Source organism: Micromesistius poutassou, assembly GCF_964030765.1.
Source record: "Micromesistius poutassou genome assembly, chromosome: 9".
NCBI classification, from domain to species: domain Eukaryota; kingdom Metazoa; phylum Chordata; class Actinopteri; order Gadiformes; family Gadidae; genus Micromesistius; species Micromesistius poutassou.
The window spans coordinates 18,510,015-18,532,542 of record NC_140279.1 but is presented as its reverse complement, the minus strand read 5'-3'; the positions used below and the strand labels follow the sequence as shown (position 1 = coordinate 18,532,542).

The 22,528-nt window shown below is 51.0% G+C and overlaps 2 protein-coding genes across 3 annotated transcripts; one reads left to right on the top strand and one right to left on the bottom strand.

Annotated features, from left to right (window-relative positions):
- Positions 1–282: 282 nt before the first annotated feature.
- Positions 283–8,056, top strand: ubxn6 (UBX domain protein 6). 2 transcript variants are annotated; one of them, XM_084473226.1, is made up of 11 exons: positions 283–498; positions 985–1,139; positions 1,440–1,498; positions 1,699–1,827; positions 1,927–2,024; positions 2,160–2,235; positions 3,044–3,128; positions 4,709–4,928; positions 5,637–5,767; positions 6,263–6,414; positions 6,591–8,056. In XM_084473226.1, the coding sequence occupies exons 1-11, from the start codon at positions 416–418 to the stop codon at positions 6,720–6,722; spliced, it is 1,320 nt and encodes a 439-aa protein (XP_084329352.1). In that variant the 5' UTR covers positions 283–415; the 3' UTR covers positions 6,723–8,056. The 2 variants fall into 2 exon arrangements, with proteins under 2 accessions (XP_084329352.1, XP_084329353.1); XM_084473227.1 differs by having other exon boundaries at positions 287–498; positions 988–1,139.
- Positions 8,057–8,408: 352 nt separating this feature from the next.
- On the bottom strand, positions 8,409–22,042 carry chaf1a (chromatin assembly factor 1, subunit A (p150)). Its single transcript, XM_084472881.1, has 16 exons — positions 21,779–22,042; positions 20,320–20,367; positions 18,979–19,625; positions 18,771–18,833; positions 18,152–18,396; positions 17,126–17,207; positions 16,962–17,030; positions 16,460–16,677; positions 15,561–15,732; positions 14,909–14,989; positions 14,569–14,688; positions 14,026–14,281; positions 12,738–12,894; positions 11,462–11,792; positions 10,496–10,580; positions 8,409–9,236 (listed from the first exon to the last, which is right to left on the bottom strand). Exons 1-16 carry the CDS (start codon positions 21,837–21,839, stop codon positions 9,115–9,117), a joined length of 2,757 nt encoding a protein of 918 aa, XP_084329007.1. The 5' UTR covers positions 21,840–22,042; the 3' UTR covers positions 8,409–9,114.
- Between the last annotated feature and the right edge of the window lie 486 nt (positions 22,043–22,528).

The following is a 22,528-nucleotide window of genomic DNA, read 5'->3' as shown; positions in this document are numbered from 1 at the left end:
TCTACTTATAAGCTGTCTAAGAGTGTGACGGTCGGCAGTATTACATTCGGCCACACGGGGGCAGTGTGACGGTCGGCCACACGGGGGCAGTATTACATTCGGCCACACGGGGGCAGTATTACATTCGGCCACACGGGGGCAGTGTGACGGTCGGCCACACGGGGGCAGTATTACATTCGGCCACACGGGGGCAGTATTACATTCGGCCACACGGGGGCAGTATTACATTCGGCCACACGGGGGCAGTATTACATTCGGCCACACGGGGGCGGTATAACGAAACATACCGCCATTAACCACCGGAAGTCCGTCTCCTCTTCTTTTATCCAGAGACTCCCACCCGAGTATTTATGTTTTGGGCTGTCATTAGCGCCTAGCATTCTGTGGATAACATCGCCGTGAGATCGGTCCAGAAATGAAGAAGTTCTTCGAAGACATTAAAAAAGACATCAAATTCAAGTCGGCGGGAACCGGGAAGAAACTAACCGACGACACCAGGTGAAAAACACACTTTTAAGTCACCCTGATCGTGGGTCCAGTGAACCATCTAGCGGGCAGTGAACAGACCGATAGACCAGCGGTGGACTAGTGTGAGTTATGAGCGGAGCTGTGTAATACAACATGGTACCTGTCCTGACCAGTGACCAGTGACCAGAGTAGTCGAGGGACTAACGAGATCCCCCCTCTAATCTCTGACGGCCTAAAAGACTAATCCAAAAGACGTCTTGGATTATTGGGAATGAAGCGATGCTGCTGTGAATAACAACAACAACAACAACAACAACAAGTCAGAGACTCTGACTCATGACTAATGAACGTAAAGCTCCGCCAGTGTTGCGTTTGTGTCGGTGTCGGTGTGGGTGTGGTTGTGGTTGACGTCATGAACAACACGGCCTGGTCCGTGCCTACGTCATGACCCCCTCCGTCCTTCTGTCTGTCTGTCCCCCCCCCCCCCCTCCCCGTCCCGTCCCCCTCCCTCCCCAGCAGCAGTAGACCGCAGGCGGCGCAGAGCCATGCCGGCAGACCGCGCCAGGCGCCGACCGAGGGCGCGCAGAGAGCCGGGGCGGCCGCGCTGGCCCGGATAGACCAGCACCCGCGAGCCAAGGTCCACACGTCGCAGGACGCCATCAGGAAGCAGGGTGAGGTGGTGGTGGTCTACATGGGGGGGTCTACATGGGGGGTATGGGGGTGTCCATGGGGGCATGGGGGTGTCTATGGTGGTATGGGGGTGTGGGGGTGTCCATGGGGGTATGGGGGTGTCCATGGGGGTATGATGGTGGGCATGGGGGCTGTGATGGGGGGCCGCTGGGCAGGGCCAAATCCGGCGACGGTTCAGTGTTCGGTTCAGAGTGGATGTCTTTGCTGTGTAAAGATGCTATGGTGACGTGAGAAAGCGACGATTCCTCTTGGTAACCGTTCTGCGTCTTTCCCCCTTTCAGTGAAAAAGGAATTGGAGGCTGAAGCTGCTGCAGTGGCAGAAAAGGAAAAGCCAGCGGAGGTCAGTCAGTGTGTAAGGACTAGGTCCGTTGCGGTTCTGGTGTGGGCTGCTAGAGTCAACACAATCAAGATAAAGACATCAATGCTCTCCTTGTTTGTAAATTAAAACTCCATAGGTCTTTTATATTGAGTTCATTTGTGTACTGCAAAGACAAAGTATAAAAACTGAGCAGACTTTGGTGAACCCCCCGGCGTGCTCAGGACGCCAGCGTGCCGGCGAGGGACCCGGCCTGCCTCTCTGTGACCGGAGTGTTCTTCATCTGCCCGCTCACCGGAGCCACGCTGACCAAGGGCGAGCGAGAAGTGCACATCAAAGAGGCGATTTTCATGGTGTGTATCGCGTCCCTCCCTTCAACGCGACCTGATGACGATACGATGAGACTTGACCTGATGTTTGTTTACGATTGCCTGATGTCTGTTCCCCGTCAGCGCTTTGAGGAGGACGCAGTCGAGGCGTCGGTGATGATGATTCACACCTTCAACAAGGACCGGGAGAAGGTCAAGGCCGCCGTCGACGTCATCAGCAAGTAAGACCGCCCTCGTAGCTCAGGACGTCTCCCACTGTTGATGTGGAACATCGGAATGTCACCTTGTATTAAGGAAGGCCGGGAGGGCCACTCCCTCGTTCATCATCCCAAAAACCCTTCGATCCCTTTTTCCAGGTACATTGAGAATATATGCAAGAATCCAGCAGAAGAAAAGTACAGGAAAATCAAAGTCAGCAACAAGGTGTTCCAGGTGTGTTCATTTAAAATGTGTTTTAGTTCTCGTCACTGAAAGGCTCTGATTGGTGTAGTAGAGTTGGGTCTAGTGGCTGAGTTCCACACTTTGGGTGCATTCCTTTAAAGACCGGGTAAACCAAGAATAATTATGGGTTTTGAGTTTATAATACCACAGGAAAATATATTATTAACCACCCTGCCAAATTTGAAGGACTAAAAAAATCGCGAAGTATATAAAATTATGCTTCAAAGTTGATGAAAAATGAGCAGTAACCCCAGGCTCAGGACGGTGGGGGCGTGTGCGCTGCAGGCCAGGAAACCACGCCCATCACCGGAGAGGTCCAGCCCCTCCCAATCTCAAAGCTGAAAATGGACAGCAGGGGGCGGGTTTATGTGAGTATGACCGCTTTACGTAACGCGGTCATCGATGTAGACCCGCCCATTTTAAACCTGCACACAGAACATTCTCTGAGGCCTAGCTCCTCAAGGAAATGATGAATGGGAAAAATATTTTTTACATGTTTTGAGGGACACATTTAAGGCCTAATTAATATGATAAGAAGAAAAATACTGAATTTGGTTTACCCAGTCTTTAACTCTCTGCCTCCAGAGGGCTCCAGAGGAAGTCTTTGTTTCTCGTAGTCGATTTTAAAATAGAGGAGAAGTTGAAATGTTGCCTTTCACTGCAGTACCTCGTCTCCCTTATTAACGTGTGTGTGTGTGTGTGTGTGTGTGTGTGTGTGTGTGTGTGTGTGTGTGTGTGTGTGTGTGTGTGTGTGTGTGTGTGTGTGTGTGTGTGTGTGTGTGTGTGTGTGTGTGTGCAGGAGAAGGTCCACTGCCTGGAGGGCAGTAGGGAGTTCCTTCAGGCCGTGGGCTTCATCAGCGTCATGTTCCCCGTGGACGGCCAAGGTACGGACGGACGGACGCCTCGAAGGATCTCACACACACACACACACACACACACACACACACACACACACACACACACACACACACACACACACACACACACACACACACACACACACACACACACACACACACACACGCCTTTCCTCCACATAGTACTAACATTGAGTACTAACATTAACATACTAGCATTTATCCAAGGCGACCTTTCTCCAGTCTATCTCTATCTGGATCTCTTGTGATTGAATACGTGTAGTTAATGAGCATGTAGGGGGTCAGGCTTCATGTTCAGACTACAGGAGGATTGTGGTTATAGCGCAGAACCTTTAGCAGAGTATCCAGCCTCCGTATGACCGCTGGTCATACGGAGGTCATAAGGCCCAGTCCTTACCACAGCCACCCGGGTTTTGATTCCTGCCCGTGGTCCTTTGCTGCAGGTCTTCCCCTCCTACCTCCCACACCTTCCTGTCTCACTCACTCTTCAATAAAAAAAAGGATCAAACCTTCAAAAATAAATCTTACAAATAAAAAAGGAAAAAAAAAGATTGGATCATTTCACAGAGAAGCTTTAGGCCCTGTCCCCTAGATTGGAGCCCTAAACCTAGATTTTGCAGCGTCACCCTGTCACCCTGTTCCCTCTGTGTTCCTCTGTGTCCGTCCCTCTGTCTGTCCCTCTGTGTCCGTCCCTCTGTCCGTCCCTCTGTGTCCGTCCCTCTGTGTCCGTCCCTCTGTGTCCGTCCCTCTGTCCGTCCCTCTGTGTCCGTCCCTCTGTCCGTCCCTCTGTGTCCGTCCCTCTGTGTCCGTCCCTCTTGTGTCCGTCCCTCTGTGTCCGTCCCTCTGTGTCTGTCCGTCCCTCTGTGTCCGTCCCTCTGTGTCCGTCCCTCTGTCCGTCCCTCTGTGTCCGTCCCTCTTGTGTCCGTCCCTCTGTGTCCGTCCCTCTGTGTCCGTCCCTCTTGTGTCCGTCCCTCTGTCCGTCCCCCCTGTGTCCGTCCCTCTGTGTCTGTCCGTCCCTCTTGTGTCCGTCCCTCTTGTGTCCGTCCCTCTTGTGTCCGTCCCTCGTGTCCGTCCCTCTGTGTCCGTCCCTCTTGTGTCCGTCCCTCGTGTCCGTCCCTCTGTGTCCGTCCCTCTTGTGTCCGTCTCTGTGTCCGTCCCTCTGTGTCCGTCCCTCTTGTGTCCGTCCCTCGTGTCCGTCCCTCTGTGTCCGTCCCTCTTGTGTCCGTCTCTGTGTCCGTCCCTCTTGTGTCCGTCCCTCTGTATCCGTCCCCCTGTGTCCGTCCCCCTGTGTCCGTCCCTCTGTGTCCGTCCCCTTGTGTCCGTCCCTCTGTGTCCGTCCCCCTGTGTCCGTCTCTGTGTCCGTCCCTGTGTGTCCGTCCCTCTGTGTCCGTCCCTCTGTGTCCGTCCCCCTGTGTCTGTCCCTCTGTGTCCGTCCCCCTGTGTCCGTCCCTCTGTGTCTGTCCCTCTGTGTCCGTCTCTGTATCCGTCCCCCCTGTGTCCGTCCCCCTGTGTCCGTCCCTCTGTGTCCGTCCGTCCCTCTGTATCTGTCCCCCCTGTGTCTGACGTCTCCCCCCCCCCCCCTCCAGAGGAGGACGAGGAGTTCCTGGTGCTCCCGGAGCAGGGCGCCGAGGCCCTGGAGGGGGTGACGGCGAGCCGGGAGCGGCTGCAGCGCGGGGAGCCGGTGCGCGCCCTGCTGGACCGCCAGCCCCAGGCCTTCAGGGCCAGCAGCCACGCAGCCCGCTTCGAGCTGCCCCCCGACTTCTACAACCTCACCGCCGACGAGCTGCGGAGGGAGCAGCAGCAGAGGTAGGCGGGCCGAGGCCGAGCCCCGTCGATTGGTTGGCTGACCTAACCCTAGCCCAGTGATTGGTCGGCTGACCTCACCCTAGCCCAGTGATTGGTCGGCTGACCTAACCCTAGCCCAGTGATTGGTTGGCTGACCTAACCCTAGCCCAGTGATTGGTTGGCTGACCTAACCCTAGCCCAGTGATTGGTTGGCTGACCTAACCCTAGCCCAGTGATGGCTGACCTAACCCTAGCCCATCGATTGGTTGGCTGACCTAACCCTAGCCCAGTGATTGGTTGGCTGACCTAACCCTAGCCCAGTGATCGGTTGGCTGACCTAACCCTAGCCCAGTGATGGCTGACCTAACCCTAGCCCAGTGATTGGTTGGCTGACCTAACCCTAGCCCAGTGATTGGTTGGCTGACCTAACCCTAGCCCAGTGATTGGTTGGCTGACCTAACCCTAGCCCAGTGATTGGTTGGGTCATGTATAAGGACCAATCATAGTTTAGGTCTGGATTCTGGATTTATTTGTTTCTTTATCATTATTTTATTCTTTATTATATTTTCTGTTAGGCACTTGGTGACGCTTGTTCCAAAAGGTGCTTCATTATAGCATAGCCGTAGAGAGATATATATATATATATATATATATATTACAGATAGGCCCGTATCTGAGTGTTTAACTGTTAATAACTGCGTTAAACTAAACATGCGGCTGGTTTGTCAGGAGTGACCTGCTGGAGAAGAACTCCATGCTGCGGACCAAGGCCATGAGGGAGAAGGACGAGCAGCGGGAGAGGAGGAAGTACAACTACACCCTGCTGAGGGTCCGGCTGCCGGACGGGACCCTGCTGCAAGGTCTGCCCCCTCCGCCGCCGCCGCCCTCTTACGCCCCTCGGCGTCCTCGTGAACGCAGCGCTCCAGGCTCCAGTACTGGAGGAACGCCTAGTTCTGTTCACAGCCTCATCCTGAAGTAGACTTACAGAATATCACCAAGCACCACATCATGGATGCGTCACCTTCAGAGTGTTTCGGCATTCCTGCGTAGCTTAATGCACGTTAACGCAACAATGACGTACTACTGTGAAGCACGTGCTAACAGACTCCTCCTCTCAGAGGTGTGGCAGCAGGTTAAAACCACACATTAACACCAGTGTACTTACAGGTATGCCATTGCACCAAAACTAGTGACGTAGCCGTCCCGGTCGTGTATATATACACACACACACATGTATATGTGAAACAGAATGATGATAATAATGAAGGTAACGAGCTACGCCGATGGAAACCTTGCTATGGAGGTCAGGGGTCCGTAGATTGATGTGCCGCTGTCTTGTCTGTGGCCCTGCCTAGGAACCTTCTACGCGTGGGACAAGGTGCCCGTCTTGTTCCAGTTTGTCCGCGAGTCGCTGGTGGACGGCTGGCAGCCGTTCGATCTCATCGCCCCCGGGAGCCAGAAGCTGAAGGAGGCGGAGGAGGACGTGGCTCTGGCAGAATGCAACCTGGTGAGTACGGAAAAACCACGCGAGCAAATCGCTTCAATGTGTCCCCTCACAGTCACTCTTCCCAACGATGGATTTCTAAAGTTGACCCAGAACCTTCTTTTTGGTCCTTGGGTAGAGAGATCCAGAGAGAAAGAACCAAACGTTAAAGTAAAACTGTGTTTGCTATCGTCTCCCAGGTCCCGGCCGCCGTGGTCACCTTCAGCTGGGACGCGGCCGTGCAGGCGGACATTGCCGGCGCCGCCACCGGAGCGAAGAACGCCACGCTGCTCAAACCCAGCCTGCAGGAGAGCATCAGGACGCTGAGCTGAGCAGCCCCCACCCCACCCCACCCTCTCTCTCTCTCTCTCCAGACACTCTGCTGACGTTTCTTAGTGCTGGCGGGTGATATTTCAGAACAGACTGAGAGGGCGAAGACCACCTCAACCCTTATGAGTCTCACAGCGTCTCCTCCGTGTTCGTAACTATGTCACCTAAAGAGCTTCAACGCTTGCTAACGGCAGTCTGATCCAAGGACACGAGCAGCCACTATTGGGGGGTGGGAGACGTTAAGACATCGCGTAGAGCTACTCTCGCGGCACATTGAAGCTAATGTGCTACAGTGCGAGGAATCCTATTTGTTCAAGCCCTCTTGTTTTAAACCTGATCAGCAGCCAAAAGCGGTTCAGGCAGTATTGGCAATGGTGTTCCTTCCATTGATCCAGACGTTAATCCAAGTCACAGGTTTTGGCCCCACATTGTTTTTACTTGACCCCGTGTAAAAGGTAAAGGTTAGCCACGGCACACACACACGGACGAGTCTGGAGACGAGGGTAGGATATCGGGTGCAATATATGTTTGAGGTTCAAGTGTTGACCTATTTGATTTAACGCGCTAACAAGGTAGTCTCACCAGGTCTTGCCATTTGTAATGGCCCTAGTGACTCGTGTCAACTTGCACCGCTAGCTAACACTAATAGAAAAATATTGGTAGAATATAAGCCCCAGTGGGTGTGATGTTACTTGTGTCCAAAGCAGGTATAAACCAAGTGACCATTGAGCTCATTTGAAGTACTGTTTTTTTGTGAAGGATTTAGTACTATTGCACAGAGCAACCTGGATCTACCTTTTAAAAAAATAGATCATGGAAGCCAAGGTCACCTATTACGGTGTCCGCTTATTTAGGCTTCCTGCGACTGAACCATTGCCCCGTTGCACACTTAATAGTCTGAATTACATGTTGTGTTACTAATTAACTGTCAGCATGTGATCGTTGTCAGTGGCTGTGCAAGACCGGTCTTGTGGATCAGATGACCTGGTATTAGAGTGTACGGACAAGCTTTATTTACGTCTCGGCGAAAGGGGAAACGATGTCTGAGTTCGCCAGGAGTTTGTTTGGTTTGGAGCTCGCTACAGGCATCGCTCCAGTGCATGCCTCGTCCATAGATGCATTAAATCCGTTCTGTTTTAGTCAACCAAACCACCATTAGTTCATACAACTTGGGACGATTTGCTTCAATATAACTCCTCCATCGTCTCGTTTAGGCTTCCAGAGGAGGAACATGTCGATGATTATCTGGGCTTGTCTGTTCAGGGTTAGCAGGTAAACAGAGCTGTTCATTTCTTTATAACCTGCCTGTAAAGATTAAATATTTTACTGCAATGTTCCTGAAGGCTACGTTTCTGATTGTGCTTCCTTTGACAACACGCCAACAAGTCTATATTAAAACAATCACACTCCGAAAGGCTGACCTCACACAACCTACGGAGACGCCTGCGTAACGGAACCAGCATGAGCATCGCTGCCGGCCCAAACCAAAGAAGAAACGAGTGGAAAAACGAGTATAAAAGTGCAATACATTTAATATTATTTTAATGAATTCAAAATGTTCAAGTATTCTTGAAAAGAAAACAATTCCATATTTATAAAATGACATGGCCGCGCGCTCCCCTTCTGAGACACGGCCAACAGCGACCGCGACCACCCCCCCCCACCCGCCCGCCTGTTAGTGTGGGTGGTCTGCGAGGTTAAGGGCTGCTCGTCAACAATACATGGCTGGACTGGAGCGCTGGTTTCTCTCTGAACTGGACTATGTACAAGGAGACTGACAGCGGGGCAACATATCCCATAATGCCAACATGACTTTACAGCGGATGAATCAGGAAGAACCATAAGGCCAGGGTACGGCACGGCACGCTCACCTCAGTCTAAACCCCGGAGAAAGAAGTGTTGAGCTGCTGTTGTTGTTGTCGTCCCAACGCGGTGGTGGTGGTGGTGAACTAACCACCGGTGAAGATGCTCTGATGACATGACAGCCGAGACGTCACCGCCGCTGCCGTCCTGTGCAGAACACGGGACGGGAGCCAACCGGACGCGAGGCCCAATCAAGGCCTTTGTTTGTTTTCTGTTACAGCCCCCTCCACCGGCTTCAGCAGCCTGGAAGCTCTCAGGATCCTCTCAGTGTCGTCCACGAGTCTCCCTCTCTAGCTCGGTGGAAAACTGCTTCCCAGGGTCCGTGTGAGGAGCGATGGAGAACACACCCAGGGCTGTGAGGGTGGAGAACACACCCAGGGCTGTGAGGGGAAAGGTGGTGAAATGGGGGGGGGGGGGGGGGGGGGGCAGTGGTATGGAGAGGAGGTCCTAGAGACGACGACGACAGGCGAGGCCCAGGTGCTCCGTGGCCCAGGTGCTCTGTCCCGGACACGAGGCCCCCGGGCTCTGTCCTCAGGCAGTGGCCACCGTCGGGGCCGGGCCGGGCCGTGCGGGGGTGTCTGGCGGGGAGACGACCATGGGGACGGAGCCGTCCGTCTCGGCGGTTGTCCGTGAGGCGGTCTCTTTGGGTGTATCTGTGTGGAAGAGGTTTGAGCTTTAGTTGTTTGGTGTGTGGAGATGACGGCCCGTGTGGGTTCTGACCGACCCCGTCGGACGGCGCACTTCATGAATGCTTTCCAGAAAATGACAACTACAATCCCACCAGTGTTTGGTCATCAACATGACTGAATCCTCCTACAAGGGAAACTCGTCCTACACTGATTGCAGTTACTGCAGTTATCCTAAAAGCTGTTTTGAGTATACAGTACCAATGTAAAGTGAATATAAAGTCTGACTTTTGAGACTATGTCAACATTACACACCCTGCTATTTGTAATGTTCCTGGAAGACACTTTCATTGGTACTGTATACTAGGGATGGGTCAGAATATTAGATTATTCGATTATTCGTTCCCGAGGGTCAAAGTCGATTTTTAACATTTGGACCGTTAACATTTTTTCCCATTCAAATAAACAAGACTTAACGGACGGAACTAATGTTGGTTCTGTAGCACTATTCGTTTTTTTTATTATTATTAATCATGTACAGAAAAACAATATACACAATACACAAGCATAAATATTAATATATATATATATATGCATACAACACAAACACTGATCACTGTTAAAGTTAGTTTTTTTGCGTTTAAGATATTAAGTGATTTCTTGCCTATGATCCATGGCTGCCTTTGTGAATGTCGGCACACATCGAATAATCGATCATTCGTTCATACCACCCACTGATTATTCGACCATGAAAATTTTGAGTTATTCACATCCCTACTGTATACTCAAACAGCTTTTAGGATAACTGCAATAACTGCAATCAGTACACAGTGCCAATGAAAGTGTCTTCCAGGAACATTACAAACAGCAGGGTGTGTAATGTTGACATTGTCTCAAAAGTCAGACTTTATATTAATATCTAAAGTCTGTTGGCAGACAAGCTCTCAATCTGGGTGAACGGTGAACATTTCACTTTCTTTACTTTTATTTGTCTCAACGCAATCGTGTTGCTGGAGGCGGAGACTCTGTAGGTGATTGATGGCCGAAGAAGACTGAAGAAGGGTCACTAACCGGTTTCTAAAATCAACACTGTGTGACTGTGGCTGCTTTAGAGACACACTTAATTAAGATCCCCTCTGAAGTCATCAGACTCACGCCGAGGAGTTCTTGGGTAGAACATCAACGTTAACCAAGGTGCTGTTACAGCAGAGGTTCTGCTGTAACACGGTAGGTAGGTAGGTGGGTAGGTAGGCCTGCTGGACCAGAGCCGAGTGGCCGTGACTCACCACTCTGTGTGGCGACGATGACGCAGTCGTCCTCTGCGTCTTCTTCCGTGTCTGCCTGGAAGCCGTCCGTCTCCATGGGCTCCGTCTGCAGGGGGGGTCGTTAGAACCGTTACTAATTACTCACGTCACGGCCACGCTGCTGGTTCCAACACACTGGGCCTGGTCTGGGACCAGCCATGATGACATGAGTAGGGCTGAACGATTCATCGAATTTCATAGCGACAAAAATCACAAAGGCTGTGATAATAATAATAATAATTATTAATCACAGTTCAGTAGTTAAATAAAGATGTTATAATATCAGTTCAGGCCTGGCCTAAAGGAAAGAGCAGTTTCTATGTTGACTGCTTCCAATGTTGTGTTGGTCGTACTATAGAGTGGTTTATTGCTTTGTTTAAGTGAGTAATACAAAACATAAGGAACTTTGCATACTAAATCGCATTTATTAGTTGAAATAAATCGCAATTCGATTATTTCCCCAAATCGTTCAGCCCTAGACATAAGCACTCCAGATGTGAGACATTGTGTATAAATTAGGGCTGAACGATTTGGGGAAATAATCGAATTGTGATTATTTTGAACAATATTGCAATTGCAAGTTAATATGTGATTTTTCATTTATTAAGTTCCTTATGTTCTGTATTATTCACTAAAAAAGCAATAAATCATTCTTTATATGAATAACACAACATTGGAAGCAGTCAACATATAAACTGCTCTTTCCTTTAGGCCAGGCCGATGTGTTGAGATGGATTGATATTATAACATCTTTATTTACCTAACTATTGAATTGTAAAATTAAAATAAATATCAATTTTTTTTTTATCACAGCCTTTGCGATTTGCATATCGCGTTCTATTTCAACGCGATTTCAATTTGAATTTGATTAATCGTTCAGCCCTAGACAAAAAGGACTCCAGGTGTGAGACATCGTGTATAAATACACAGCGGTAGTAGTTTGCCGACCTGTCCGACATCCGCACACTTCTTCATGAACCTCTTGATGGACATGCTGCCCGTGCTCCTCCTCTTGTGCGAGGAGGAGGGGGTGGAGGAGGTGGAGGAGGACTGGGGGGTCCCGGGGGAGTTCCCCTGGGACCCGGTGGCCGCCGGGGGGGGCTCCTCGCGGGGGTCCTCGCGGGCGCCGGCCGTGAGGTAGGTCCACTGGCAGGGCACGGGCAGCGCGTCCCGGCCGAAGCGGGACAGCACCTCGCCGTGGACGTACCAGCAGCAGCGGCGGTAGGTGGCGCCCTTCTTGTACACGGCGTTGTTCTTGATGATGCGCTTCACGCAGATCCTGGAGAGGCAAACCGAACGCGTGAATGGACTGAGTTTAGCTGCTGGCCGATTAATCTTTTTTTTTTTTTGAGTTTTATTTATTTTATTTTATTTTTTAAATCATATTTTGAATCTATGGTTTTTAAAAAGAAAAATCGATTATTGGAAGAAAAAAAAAAAAGTAAAATGTCAACATGGCAGCATGCGCTGAAAAAAGTGAGAATGTAAAGTTTGCCTTAAGTCTGTGGCAACCAAATTTTGCTTTTGTTAATCATTGTTACTCTTCAAATAAAAAAAAAAAAAATAAAAAAAAAATATATATATATATATATATTTGTCATTTATAGAAAAAAAAATTTTATAATCAGGTTTGGTTTGAAAAAATGGTTTGAAACCGACGGCGGAGTCGACCACGCAGGGCGACAGCAGCCAGCGGGTCAGGAGCAGTCAGGGTGAGGGCGTCTCGCTCAGGGACACCTCCGCACTCAGCTAGGAGGAGCCGGGGATCGAACTAGCGACCCTCCGGTTACCAATCAACCCCTCCGGTTACCAGCCGACCCAACCGACCCCTCTGGTTACCAGCCGACCCAACCGACCCCTCTGGTTACCAGCCGACCCAACCGACCCCTCTGGTTACCAGCCGACCCAACCGACCCCTCTGGTTACCAGCCGACCCAACCGACCCCTCTGGTTACCAGCCGACCCCTCCGGTTACCAGCCGACCCAACCGACCCCTCTGGTTACCAGCCGACCCAACCGACCCCTCTGGTTACCAGCCGACCCAACCGACCCCTCTGGTTACCAGCCGACCCCTCCGGTTACCAGCCGACCCGCTCTACCTCCTGAGCCAGATGCCGCCGCCCCCCCCAAACGTATGTAAACCCAAACACATTTAGTTTGGGTAGGACGTCCCGAGGGGACGACCACCCGCAGCAGCCTGACGCGCCCGAGAGGGCCTCCTCACCTGGTGGGGACGTTGTCCGTGGGGCTGGAGGGGCTGCCCGGGGCGGGAGGGGGGGAGGCGGCCAGGCTCTGCTGGCGGCAGAGCTCCTGGAACTCCGTGATGATGACCTTGTTGCTGTTGACGTTGCCGTGCAGCAGGGGGAGCAGCTGTTCCAGTACTGGGGGGGGGGGGCACAGGAGCACATCGATTCATTGATCACGACACGCGTCACTGCTGTGGATACCTGCCAGGGCCTACGTACAACAGTGACGTAATACATTGTGTCCTAGACGTTACTGAACCAGTACTAGGGAGTTAACCGTCTAGTGGGGTCTCTTTGACAGATTAAAGAGTCAAACATTTTACAGATTAACACAATCTGTCAGAACGGTAAAGGAAATATTCCTCAACAATGATCTGGACCAAAAGCTGAGCGAACGCTGGAGTAGAGCTCTAGAGGAGGCACTAGGGTGGAGTAGAGCTCTAGAGGCACTAGGGTGGAGTAGAGCTCTAGAGGAGGCACTAGGGTGGAGTACAGCTCTAGAGGAGGCACTAGGGTGGAGTAGAGCTCTAGAGGAGGCACTAGGGTGGAGTAGAGCTCTAGAGGAGGCGCTAGGGTGGAGTAGAGCTCTAGAGGAGGCACTAGGGTGGAGTAGAGCTCTAGAGGAGGCACTAGGGTGGAGTAGAGCTCTAGAGGCACTAGGGTGGAGTAGAGCTCTAGAGGAGGCACTAGGGTGGAGTAGAGCTCTAGAGGAGGCACTAGGGTGGAGTAGAGCTCTAGAGGAGGCACTAGGGTGGAGTAGAGCTCTAGAGGAGGCACTAGGGTGGAGTAGAGCTCTAGAGGCACTAGGGTGGAGTACAGCTCTAGAGGAGGCACTAGGGTGGAGTAGAGCTCTAGAGGAGGCGCTAGGGTGGAGTAGAGCTCTAGAGGAGGCACTAGGGTGGAGTAGAGCTCTAGAGGAGGCACTAGGGTGGAGTAGAGCTCTAGAGGAGGCACTAGGGTGGAGTAGAGCTCTAGAGGAGGCACTAGGGTGGAGTAGAGCTCTAGAGGAGGCACTAGGGTGGAGTAGAGCTCTAGAGGAGGCACTAGGGTGGAGTAGAGCTCTAGAGGAACTAGGGTGGAGTAGAGCTCTAGAGGAGGAACTAGGGTGGAGTAGAGCTCTACAGGAGGCACTAGGGTGGAGTAGAGCTCTAGAGGAGGCACTAGGGTGGAGTAGAGCTCTAGAGGAGGCACTAGGGTGGAGTAGAGCTCTAGAGGAGGCACTAGGGTGGAGTAGAGCTCTACAGGAGGGCACCAGGGGCCACTCACGTTGCTCAGTCCTCTGGCTCTTCCTGGTCAGGTCCTCCGGGCTGGGGCTGGTGTCGGCCTTGGGCAGGGCCTGGATCAGGCACACGGCGTAGGGCTGGAGCAGGTCCAGGGTCCGCCGGTCCTTCTCCCCGTCCCACACGCAGCCCCGGACTACCGCCTCCAGCTGCTTCACCTTCTTCTTGGACGACATCAGCTCATCCCACTCCCGGGCTTTCAGCCTCTGGCGCACCTTCTGCTTCTCCATGTCGCCGCCCTCCTTGGTGGGAGACGGAATGGGACGATATGAATCACCACCATCACCAAGAAACCATTTGAGTCACTGGGTCGGAAACAAACGTCTCAGAAGGAGACTTTAAAGACTGCGGAAATAAGTAATAGTCGTCCTAAGCTATTTATTTTCTTTTTCAAATGGAAAATTTCCCTTAGAAAAGAAATGGAGAATCTGTTCCGTAGCCGTTTACTTTGACTTTCATGTGCATTTTTTGCTTGTTGGCAGTATATGCTATATTTCAAACGAACGGGGACAAAAAGCTTCAGGAATACCTCTTCCTCCAACGCGCCTTCGTCATTGGACAGGTAACCGTGGGGTACGAAGAAGCCATCGTCGTCTTCGTCGTCATCGTTATCCCCCCCCTCCGCCTCCCCTCCCTCTTCCTCATCCTCCTGAAAACAACCAGACAAACAACCAGTCAGGTTCACACACACACCTACAGACACACACACACACCTTCAGACACACACACACACACACACACACACACACACACACACACACACACACACACACACACACACACACACACACACACACACACACACACACACACACACACACACACACACACACACACACACACTACAGGCTGTTCTTTAGGTCACTCACTCCTTCACTGTGTGACAGCGACTCTCCGGGCTCCTCCTCCTCCCACTCGTCGTCGCTGTCCACCTCGTAGTCCAGCAGGTCCTGGGGAGACAGCGGGTTTAGGGTTAGGGTTCCCCCTAACGCAGGACGATGCTCTAGCTCGGCATCGTCGGCAGACATTCATAGATAGTGTGGTTAGTGGAATTTTACATAAAAGTAATCACGTAACACGGTTCAGAGTTGACTGCGTCTGGGCAAACTTGGAATTATGATGCATTTCATTTTGGGAAACTGGTCTTGCGTGTCGATTACTGGTGCACGATCGCAAGACTTGTCAATGGCAGAGAAACGTAGAGAGGCCAGGATGTTTTTTTTGGGTTTGGCTCGTGATCTTGCTCTCATCCACTCTCTTTTTTACAACTTACGATATCTCCAGTACCTTTAATATATATATATAAAAATAAGATTCTGATTCTTTAAGAGAACCAAAAGGAGCTGTACATACTAGTTCACAATGCAGACCGGTGGCCGTTTCTCCCATTTCGTTTATGGACCGTAGTAATTCTACACGTGTTGCGTGTGGGACCTGTTGCCATGCCAACATGTGACCGATCTCTGGCCTCACCGTGTCCAGTCTGAGGGGGCAGCGGGGGGGGATGGGGGAGACTCTCACCTTGTCCAGCCTGAGCGGGCAGCGGGGGGAGATGGTGGCGCTCCTCTTGCTCCAGGTGCCCCAGTACGCCGGCCGGTGGTTCACGTGGAACTGCAGCAGCTTCATGGCGCCGTAGCGTTTGCGGTCGGGCACGCCGTCGGGTCGAGGCCCCTCCTCCGTGGCCACACAATCGCTGAGGACGCACACAGACACACACACACACACACAAGATGAACAGGACGTCTTGAGGACACACACAGACACACACACAAGATGAACAGGACGTCTTCAGTGGGACGGGAACGTCGTGATGTTGACGAAGCACGTGATGAGGTGATGAAGGACATTTCCTCAAAGACGACGGTGGTAAATTGTCGTGTTGTCACACGCACCGTAATAATTGCGTGAACCATGCAATTTCATTAACTTAAAATGTATTTTGTGCAATTAAAAAAATAGCACTTTTGAAGACGCTACATTTACATTTAGCAGACTCTTTTATCCAAGACAACGGTTAATAAACACCGACGGCGGAGTCAACCACGCAAGGAGACAGCCAGCTCGTCAGGAGCAGTGAGGTTTAAGTGTCTCGCTCATGGACACAGCGACACTAGGAGGAGCCGGGGACAAGTCAACCTGCTCTACCTAGGTTACCGACCCCGCTCTATAACACTATAATCCAAAGCGATCTACAGTGAATACCGGCAGTTATGAGCAGGTAGGGCTTCGACATTTTGCGGTTTTCATGAGGCTACGGACATCAGACCAAGAAAGTTTCAGCTTGGATTTCTACACCCTATCCACCTCATTATATACACCACCACAGTGTTTCCTGCCATTCTCCAGGAATTCCCAGTTCTCAGTATAACCCTAATCCCAGTCTCCCACCCCACCACGACTCTCTCTCTCTCCGCAGTCACCTGAGGGTGTTCCTCTCTCGGGGCTTGGTGGGACCCGACCGGCGGGGCTTCTTCTGGGTCCACTCCTTCAGTACGTCGGGGTCACTGGACGGCTTCTCCAGGCAGCGGTCCAACTCCTCCAGGGCCTCGTCCGCACACTGGACGCGGCACAGCGGGGCCAGGCCCATGTGATCCTTGATCTCAAACGGAGCAAACTTCCCGCAAGCCGCCGAGAGTGTCTGGACGGGAGAGGGACAGAAAACGTGTCGTTATGGATTATGACACAGAGCTTTGGAGTCATCAGGACTCCCATTAGCTACGGAATAGTGAATATATATACAAGAAATGGACACTTTTGCATTTGTCCATCAGTACAAGTTTAGAACCAAAGTGAATGGTAACTGCATCCCTGCAGAGCCAATCTACTCGATTAAAGTACAAATAAGCCACACAGCAATACCATGGGTTTTACTAGGATTATAGAATCAGCAGAATTCATCAAATAATGCATTAGATCCCTTACCTTAGGAGCCAGTTGGGTCTTGGGTTTCTGCAGGTACCTGGTTATTGCTGCATTCTTAGCTTTGAGACGCTGTAATCAAAGTTAAGAATTAGCCAGCTGTTGATATGCAACCCCTTGCGGATTAACTTATAGATGTGTTGTGCGATTCGAGCTCAGCGACTCACATCTTTCTCCTCTTTCATCTTTTTCTCCTCCTCCTTCAGACGTTTATCCTCGTCTTTCTTGCGCTTCTCTTCAAGTTTAGCCCTATCGGAAAGGAAAAAAAATCACGGGTTATCACGCGAGAGACCCAGTGTCCTGAATAACATGTTAAAGACGACAACATCATTAGACATGGTTATACAAGTTCCAACAGAGCGTCTTTGACAATGGGCCACCTTCAGTTAAGATTCTAAGAGATATGAGATTCAAGATTCCATACTAGTCATTTCAGGATATATGAATCATATCAGGGCTTGGCCGCAGCTCCTCTATTTTGCCGCTTTTCCACCGACAGTATCAGCTCGACTCGACTCAACTCGCCTCGACTCGGTTCCAGGCGCGTTTCCATCTAAAAAAGTACCTCTTCAATGTGGGCGGGTCATAGAAAAGAACCTCTCCACCATGGGCGGGTCGTCATTAATCACAGGAGACGCGATTCCAGGGAAATCGGAATCTGATCAAGACTATTTCCTGATTCCCGGGAAAGGTTATGATGGGAAATTAAATTAAATAAAAAACGTTGATGGAGGCGAAACTCGAGCCGTAGGAAAGGAACGACACTAAAACGAAACAGCGAAACACTGATCCTCCAGCCACGCCGGACACACACAACCACGCGCAGCCTAACTCTAGCCCCGGGAAAGGCGCGACACACACGGCGAAACGCTGATCAGTGTCCCCCTCGGGAGCGGGTTCGTGGACTCCAACCACGCCGGACACAACTTAACTTTGAGTGATTATTCCCATTTACAGCCACTGGCCAATCAGTTACCAGCAGCCTGTTTACATCACACTAAAGTACCTACTCCGCTCGCTTGGAACCTCGACGGAGGTAGTACTAAAAAAAAGTACCCGGTACTAGGTACCAGGTACTTTTTTTGCCAATGGAAACGCAAAAAAGGCATGGCGAGTCGAGTCGAGTCGAGCTGATACTGGCGGTGGAAAAGCGGCATTTGATTGGACGTTCCGAGTGCCGCCGTGTGACTCACTCCTGTTTTGATTTGCGCTGGTCCTCTTTGGCCTTCAGCCGTTCCGCCTTCTCCTTCTCCTCCTTCTCCTTCTTGTCACGTTTCTCACGTTCGTCTTTTTCCCTTTTCTCCCTTCTTTCCTTCTCTCGCTCTTCCTTGAGTTTTCGGGCTTCCTCCTTTTTCTTCTCCTTGGCCGACCTGGCCTCCTCCTTCTGGCGCTCCTTCTGCTGCCTCACCTGGAGCCTTTCGTCCTGCTCCTGTAAACTCTGTAAAGTCACAGTCAGGCGTCAGTCACTTCGTACAGGAGCGCCAGGGGGCTACCGAAGGAGACTGAGGCCCAGTCCCAATTCTCTCCCCCCTTAACAAGAACACTTGCTTTGAGTGCCCTTAGCTGCAAGTCAGCTCCCGAGCTGGCTAGAGCTTAAGGGTTGATTTAAAGGGAAAAACAGCACTTCCCCCTTGCTCCCTTAAGTATTGGGTACCCTAACCCTAAGTACCCTAACCGCTTTGTGGGAACGCGCATAATCTAGGGTTAGGGCTCAAGTCTAGGGTTAGGGCTCAAATCTAGGGTTAGGGCTCAAGTCTAGGGGAAAGGGAGAATTGGGACAGGGCCTAAGAGTAAAGGATGAAGAGTACGTACCTTCAAAGAACGCCGTTTCACCTTCTTCTCATCCGCTGGCACCTTGGGGGTCGTGTTCAGATCCTGTCAGATTACAAATAAATATATACTTGAATTAATAATTTAGTAGTAGCAAACCGTATCATTTATAGAAAGTGCACACAAAGTGGGATGTGGTCATACATTGAAAACGATAGACATCCGGTCCCATTGCCCTGGTGGTACCTACAGCATTGAGGCTTGTGTTCTTGGCCTGCTCTGGAGAACTCTCCGCCGCCGAGTTGACGGAGCTCACGGAGGAGGGCGACAACACAGACTCGTTCTTCATCGACTCGTCCTGCTCCTCCACCTCGCTCTCCGAGTCCTGTGTTGTGTCCAGCCGCGTGACGGACTCCGCCTCGCTCTCCTCTTCCGCGTCGCTTTCCTCTTCCTCTGCTTCTGCTTCGCTGTCGTCCTCGGCCTCGCTGACCACTTTGCAGTCCGCCTGAGTCCCTTTCTTACACGGAGGGTTCCTGCTGCTGCTGCTGCTGGAGTCTGCGGTGAGCGCCGGTTTGTCCGTGTTGGGCCGCTTCCCCTCTGGGGGCACGCAGGCGGGGGCGGCGGGCTTGGAGGGCTGCTTGACGGGAGACTCCTCGCCGGTGAGATCTATACACATGTCGTCGGCGGAGGCGCTGCCGCCGCCGCCGCGGCTGAAGAAGCCGTCCAGAGGACCACGGCCGTTGACCAGCGCCGGGCCGTTGTGGACGGACGCGGGGGAGGCCTCCGCCTCGTTCTCTCCGTCGGAGGCCGCTGCCTCCGGGCAGACGGGCACGCGGGGCCTCTTGGGCTCTTGGGAGTCCTTGGGCTCGGGATTCAGGCGTTTGAATGGCAGACGGGCTGTGAATACAAAGTCAATGAAGGATTTCTTAGAATCTTTCTGAACCATATGGGCATTAAGTCTGCGTCAACATTGAACTACATGACGTGTAACTGAAGGACTGGATGCATTCTGTGAAGCACAGTCAACGCATTTATCCATTTGATTTAAAAAAAGATTGGGCATAGATGCTTTAAAACAGGTCAAAGATTCTGAGACAGATTTATTTAAAACTGGTTTAATTATAGTTTGTGGTATAATAAGGTAATAACTTTAAGGCAAATAACTGCTTTCAACCCACTGCAACTGCTACCTTACTTAGTCTGAATTCTGCACATTGATTAAGAAGATGATCTAAAGAAATGTGTTGATATGTACGTTGTATAAGTATGTATGTGTGTAATACAGCGACAGATTGGAGGCTTGGTACTAGGTGCATTTGAAGTATGAAGCACTACTCTTATGATTTTGAACATCATTATGTGGGGTAGAAGAATGTTAACTAAAACCCCTAACTGTAGTACGCTTTTGATTACCACTTGAGATCAGATACAAGCTGAAATTAAGAGACATGGACCTTCAATGGTTTCACTGCAGACTTATATAACTTAACTATAACTTGACTAGAAATTCAGGACAACATAACTAAACAGACCTGATTAAAAAAAAAAAACTAATATACTAATATGAGCAGAAATAAGTAAGGCCTCTCACCTTGAACCAGCTTCATGTTGGCCTGTTTTTTTGTTTTACAATCCATACCTGAAAATGAGAACAAAGCACACAACTTGTCATGCAATGACAAGTTACTAAAACAATGCCTTTGGTAAAACAGACGACCAAAATAGTTCCTTAATGGCTTGCATATCGATTCTTATTCTCACTATCGTCAAGTTTACACACTGACAACAAACTAAAGCTTTTGTTTAGTTTGGCTGACCGCTGGTCGCATCCACACGATGAGATTCTGCACATAACGCCTTTAAAATCTCAGTTTCGGGTCTGATAGTCCACCTCCTGTGTCCATTGTCGCCCGAGCACGATGTGACCAACCAGTACACACCGGGAGACGGCTGTGGTGCAGAAGAGACGCAAAGCGTATAGATTTGTTTGGTTTGCACTCCCGCCAACCTGAGTCCTAATGAGTTGACTACAGGCCCTGTCCGACCGTCGTCCTGTCGGTCTGTCTGGAAACAGCGACCACAACACAGCCAGTATCCAACCGGGATGACTACCAACACTACCAACTAGTAACACTAATACGGTGTACTCTCGAAAACACGTCCCGACGTCCGGGTCTTCCACCATATACCCAGCTCCGCAGGCTAACGCAGGTAGCTTGTTTAGCAGGGCTTAGCCCATCACTAGCCGCCACCCGCTAACGTGCTAACGGGTTAGCCGAGTAGCAGCACAACTTGGAAGGAGCACTAGTTATTATTATACGGTCTCATTCAACCCGCTGACCGGGTTATGAATCGGGCCCGGAGGGGAAAGCCACTGAAGCCGGGGCGGTCCCACTCATAAGAAGTCCGCCATTGTGTCGATAAATTAAACTTTTTTTCTCCCTTCAAATCGGAGGATAAGTAGACTAAGATATCTGCTCAGTACTCGGGTCTAGACACGGAGATGGACGAGCTACATCAGCGGCGATACAATGACATCCATTCGGACGCACTCGGCGACTAACTTTAACGACTTGTGCCGCGTTCCAGGGACACGTTTCAGCCCGTAAGTTTCGAGCTGGAACTGGAGAGTACATCAGTACAGTACAGTACAGTACACATCGACCCGGGTACGAGTTCACGGGTAGTAGTAGTAGTAGTAGTAGTAGTGTGAGTAGTTCCAGGGTTCACGGGGTAGTCCAGGCAGGGCACTTTTCTTTCACGGGGGAAAAGAAGGTCGTGGGGAAAAACACGGCTGAGCCCGGGTTGCCCGGAGCGCACCACCATCACCACCACCTTAATAACTTGTGTCCAGTTGAGACAAAGTGAGTGACATCTCCCCCCGATTGGGACGAGAGAGACACGACTCAACCAACAACCCCCCACCCCTTTGGTGGTGGTGGGATGGGTTACAAGTACACACACGGTCGGTTGTTGTTGTACATGTACATGAACATTAGATGTACATTTACAGTACTTTAAACCACATTTACACCCCCCCCCAGCCGTACCCTTCCTCCGCGGGGTCGCCGCCATTCGCGCGTTCGTCTGGGTCTCCGCCGCGAGCATCATCCTTCCTCTTCCTCCTCCCTCCGCCGCCGCCTCCTCCGTAGAGAAACAACCCGCGAACTACGCGACGATACTTGAGTGACAGCTGTCACCCGGTGCTGGATTGATAGAAGTTTATCTCTAAACTCAAATTTTTTTAGTCCAATTTCATTTTCAGCGACGAACTCTTCCTCGGTTTCCAGTACGTCGAACCGCACGCGCCCCTGTCTCCCCCGCTGGCCGTCTCGCGCTCCCCGGTCGGAATTGGCGGGAGTGTGACAGCGGCCTCGTTCGGCGCCGCTGATTGGTTGGGAGCGTCGTGACGTCGGGACGTCGGTGCGTTCGTTTTGTGTCACGGAGGGGGCCGTGCTGAGCAGCGCTCGCCTGCGCATATACGCCTGTATATAATAATAATAATAATAATAATAATAATAATAATAATAATAATGATATACGGAACCGAGAGCACTTCAGCCTCACATTATATCCGACGTTTATCAATTCGTTACTATAAATATGATCCAAAGTCTCAGCCATCCAATTCAACGTATAAACATTACTGCGATGACAAACAGATGCGCATGCGCAGTGCACTTCAGAAAGTTTGATGGAAAGGTAGAATGATAATGTTTGTATTTGTAGGGACGTCTCTAGCCTGGCATCGTCATTGCAAACTGCAATTATTGCAGAGCTAATTAAACCGATTAGATTGG

Coding starts and splice junctions, on each gene's coding strand:
- ubxn6 (XM_084473226.1), top strand. CDS start 416: ATGAAGAAGTTCTTCGAAGACATTAAAAAAGACATCAAATTCAAGTCG. Junction 1,140..1,439: donor GGACGCCATCAGGAAGCAGG/GTGAGGTGGTGG, acceptor TCCCCCTTTCAG/TGAAAAAGGAATTGGAGGCT. Junction 1,828..1,926: donor TCAAAGAGGCGATTTTCATG/GTGTGTATCGCG, acceptor GTTCCCCGTCAG/CGCTTTGAGGAGGACGCAGT.
- chaf1a (XM_084472881.1), bottom strand. CDS start 21,839: ATGATGCTCGCGGCGGAGACCCAGACGAACGCGCGAATGGCGGCGACC. Junction 14,282..14,568: donor AAGGCGCGTTGGAGGAAGAG/GTATTCCTGAAG, acceptor TCTCCCACCAAG/GAGGGCGGCGACATGGAGAA. Junction 9,237..10,495: donor CATCGTCGCCACACAGAGTG/GTGAGTCACGGC, acceptor TCTTCCACACAG/ATACACCCAAAGAGACCGCC.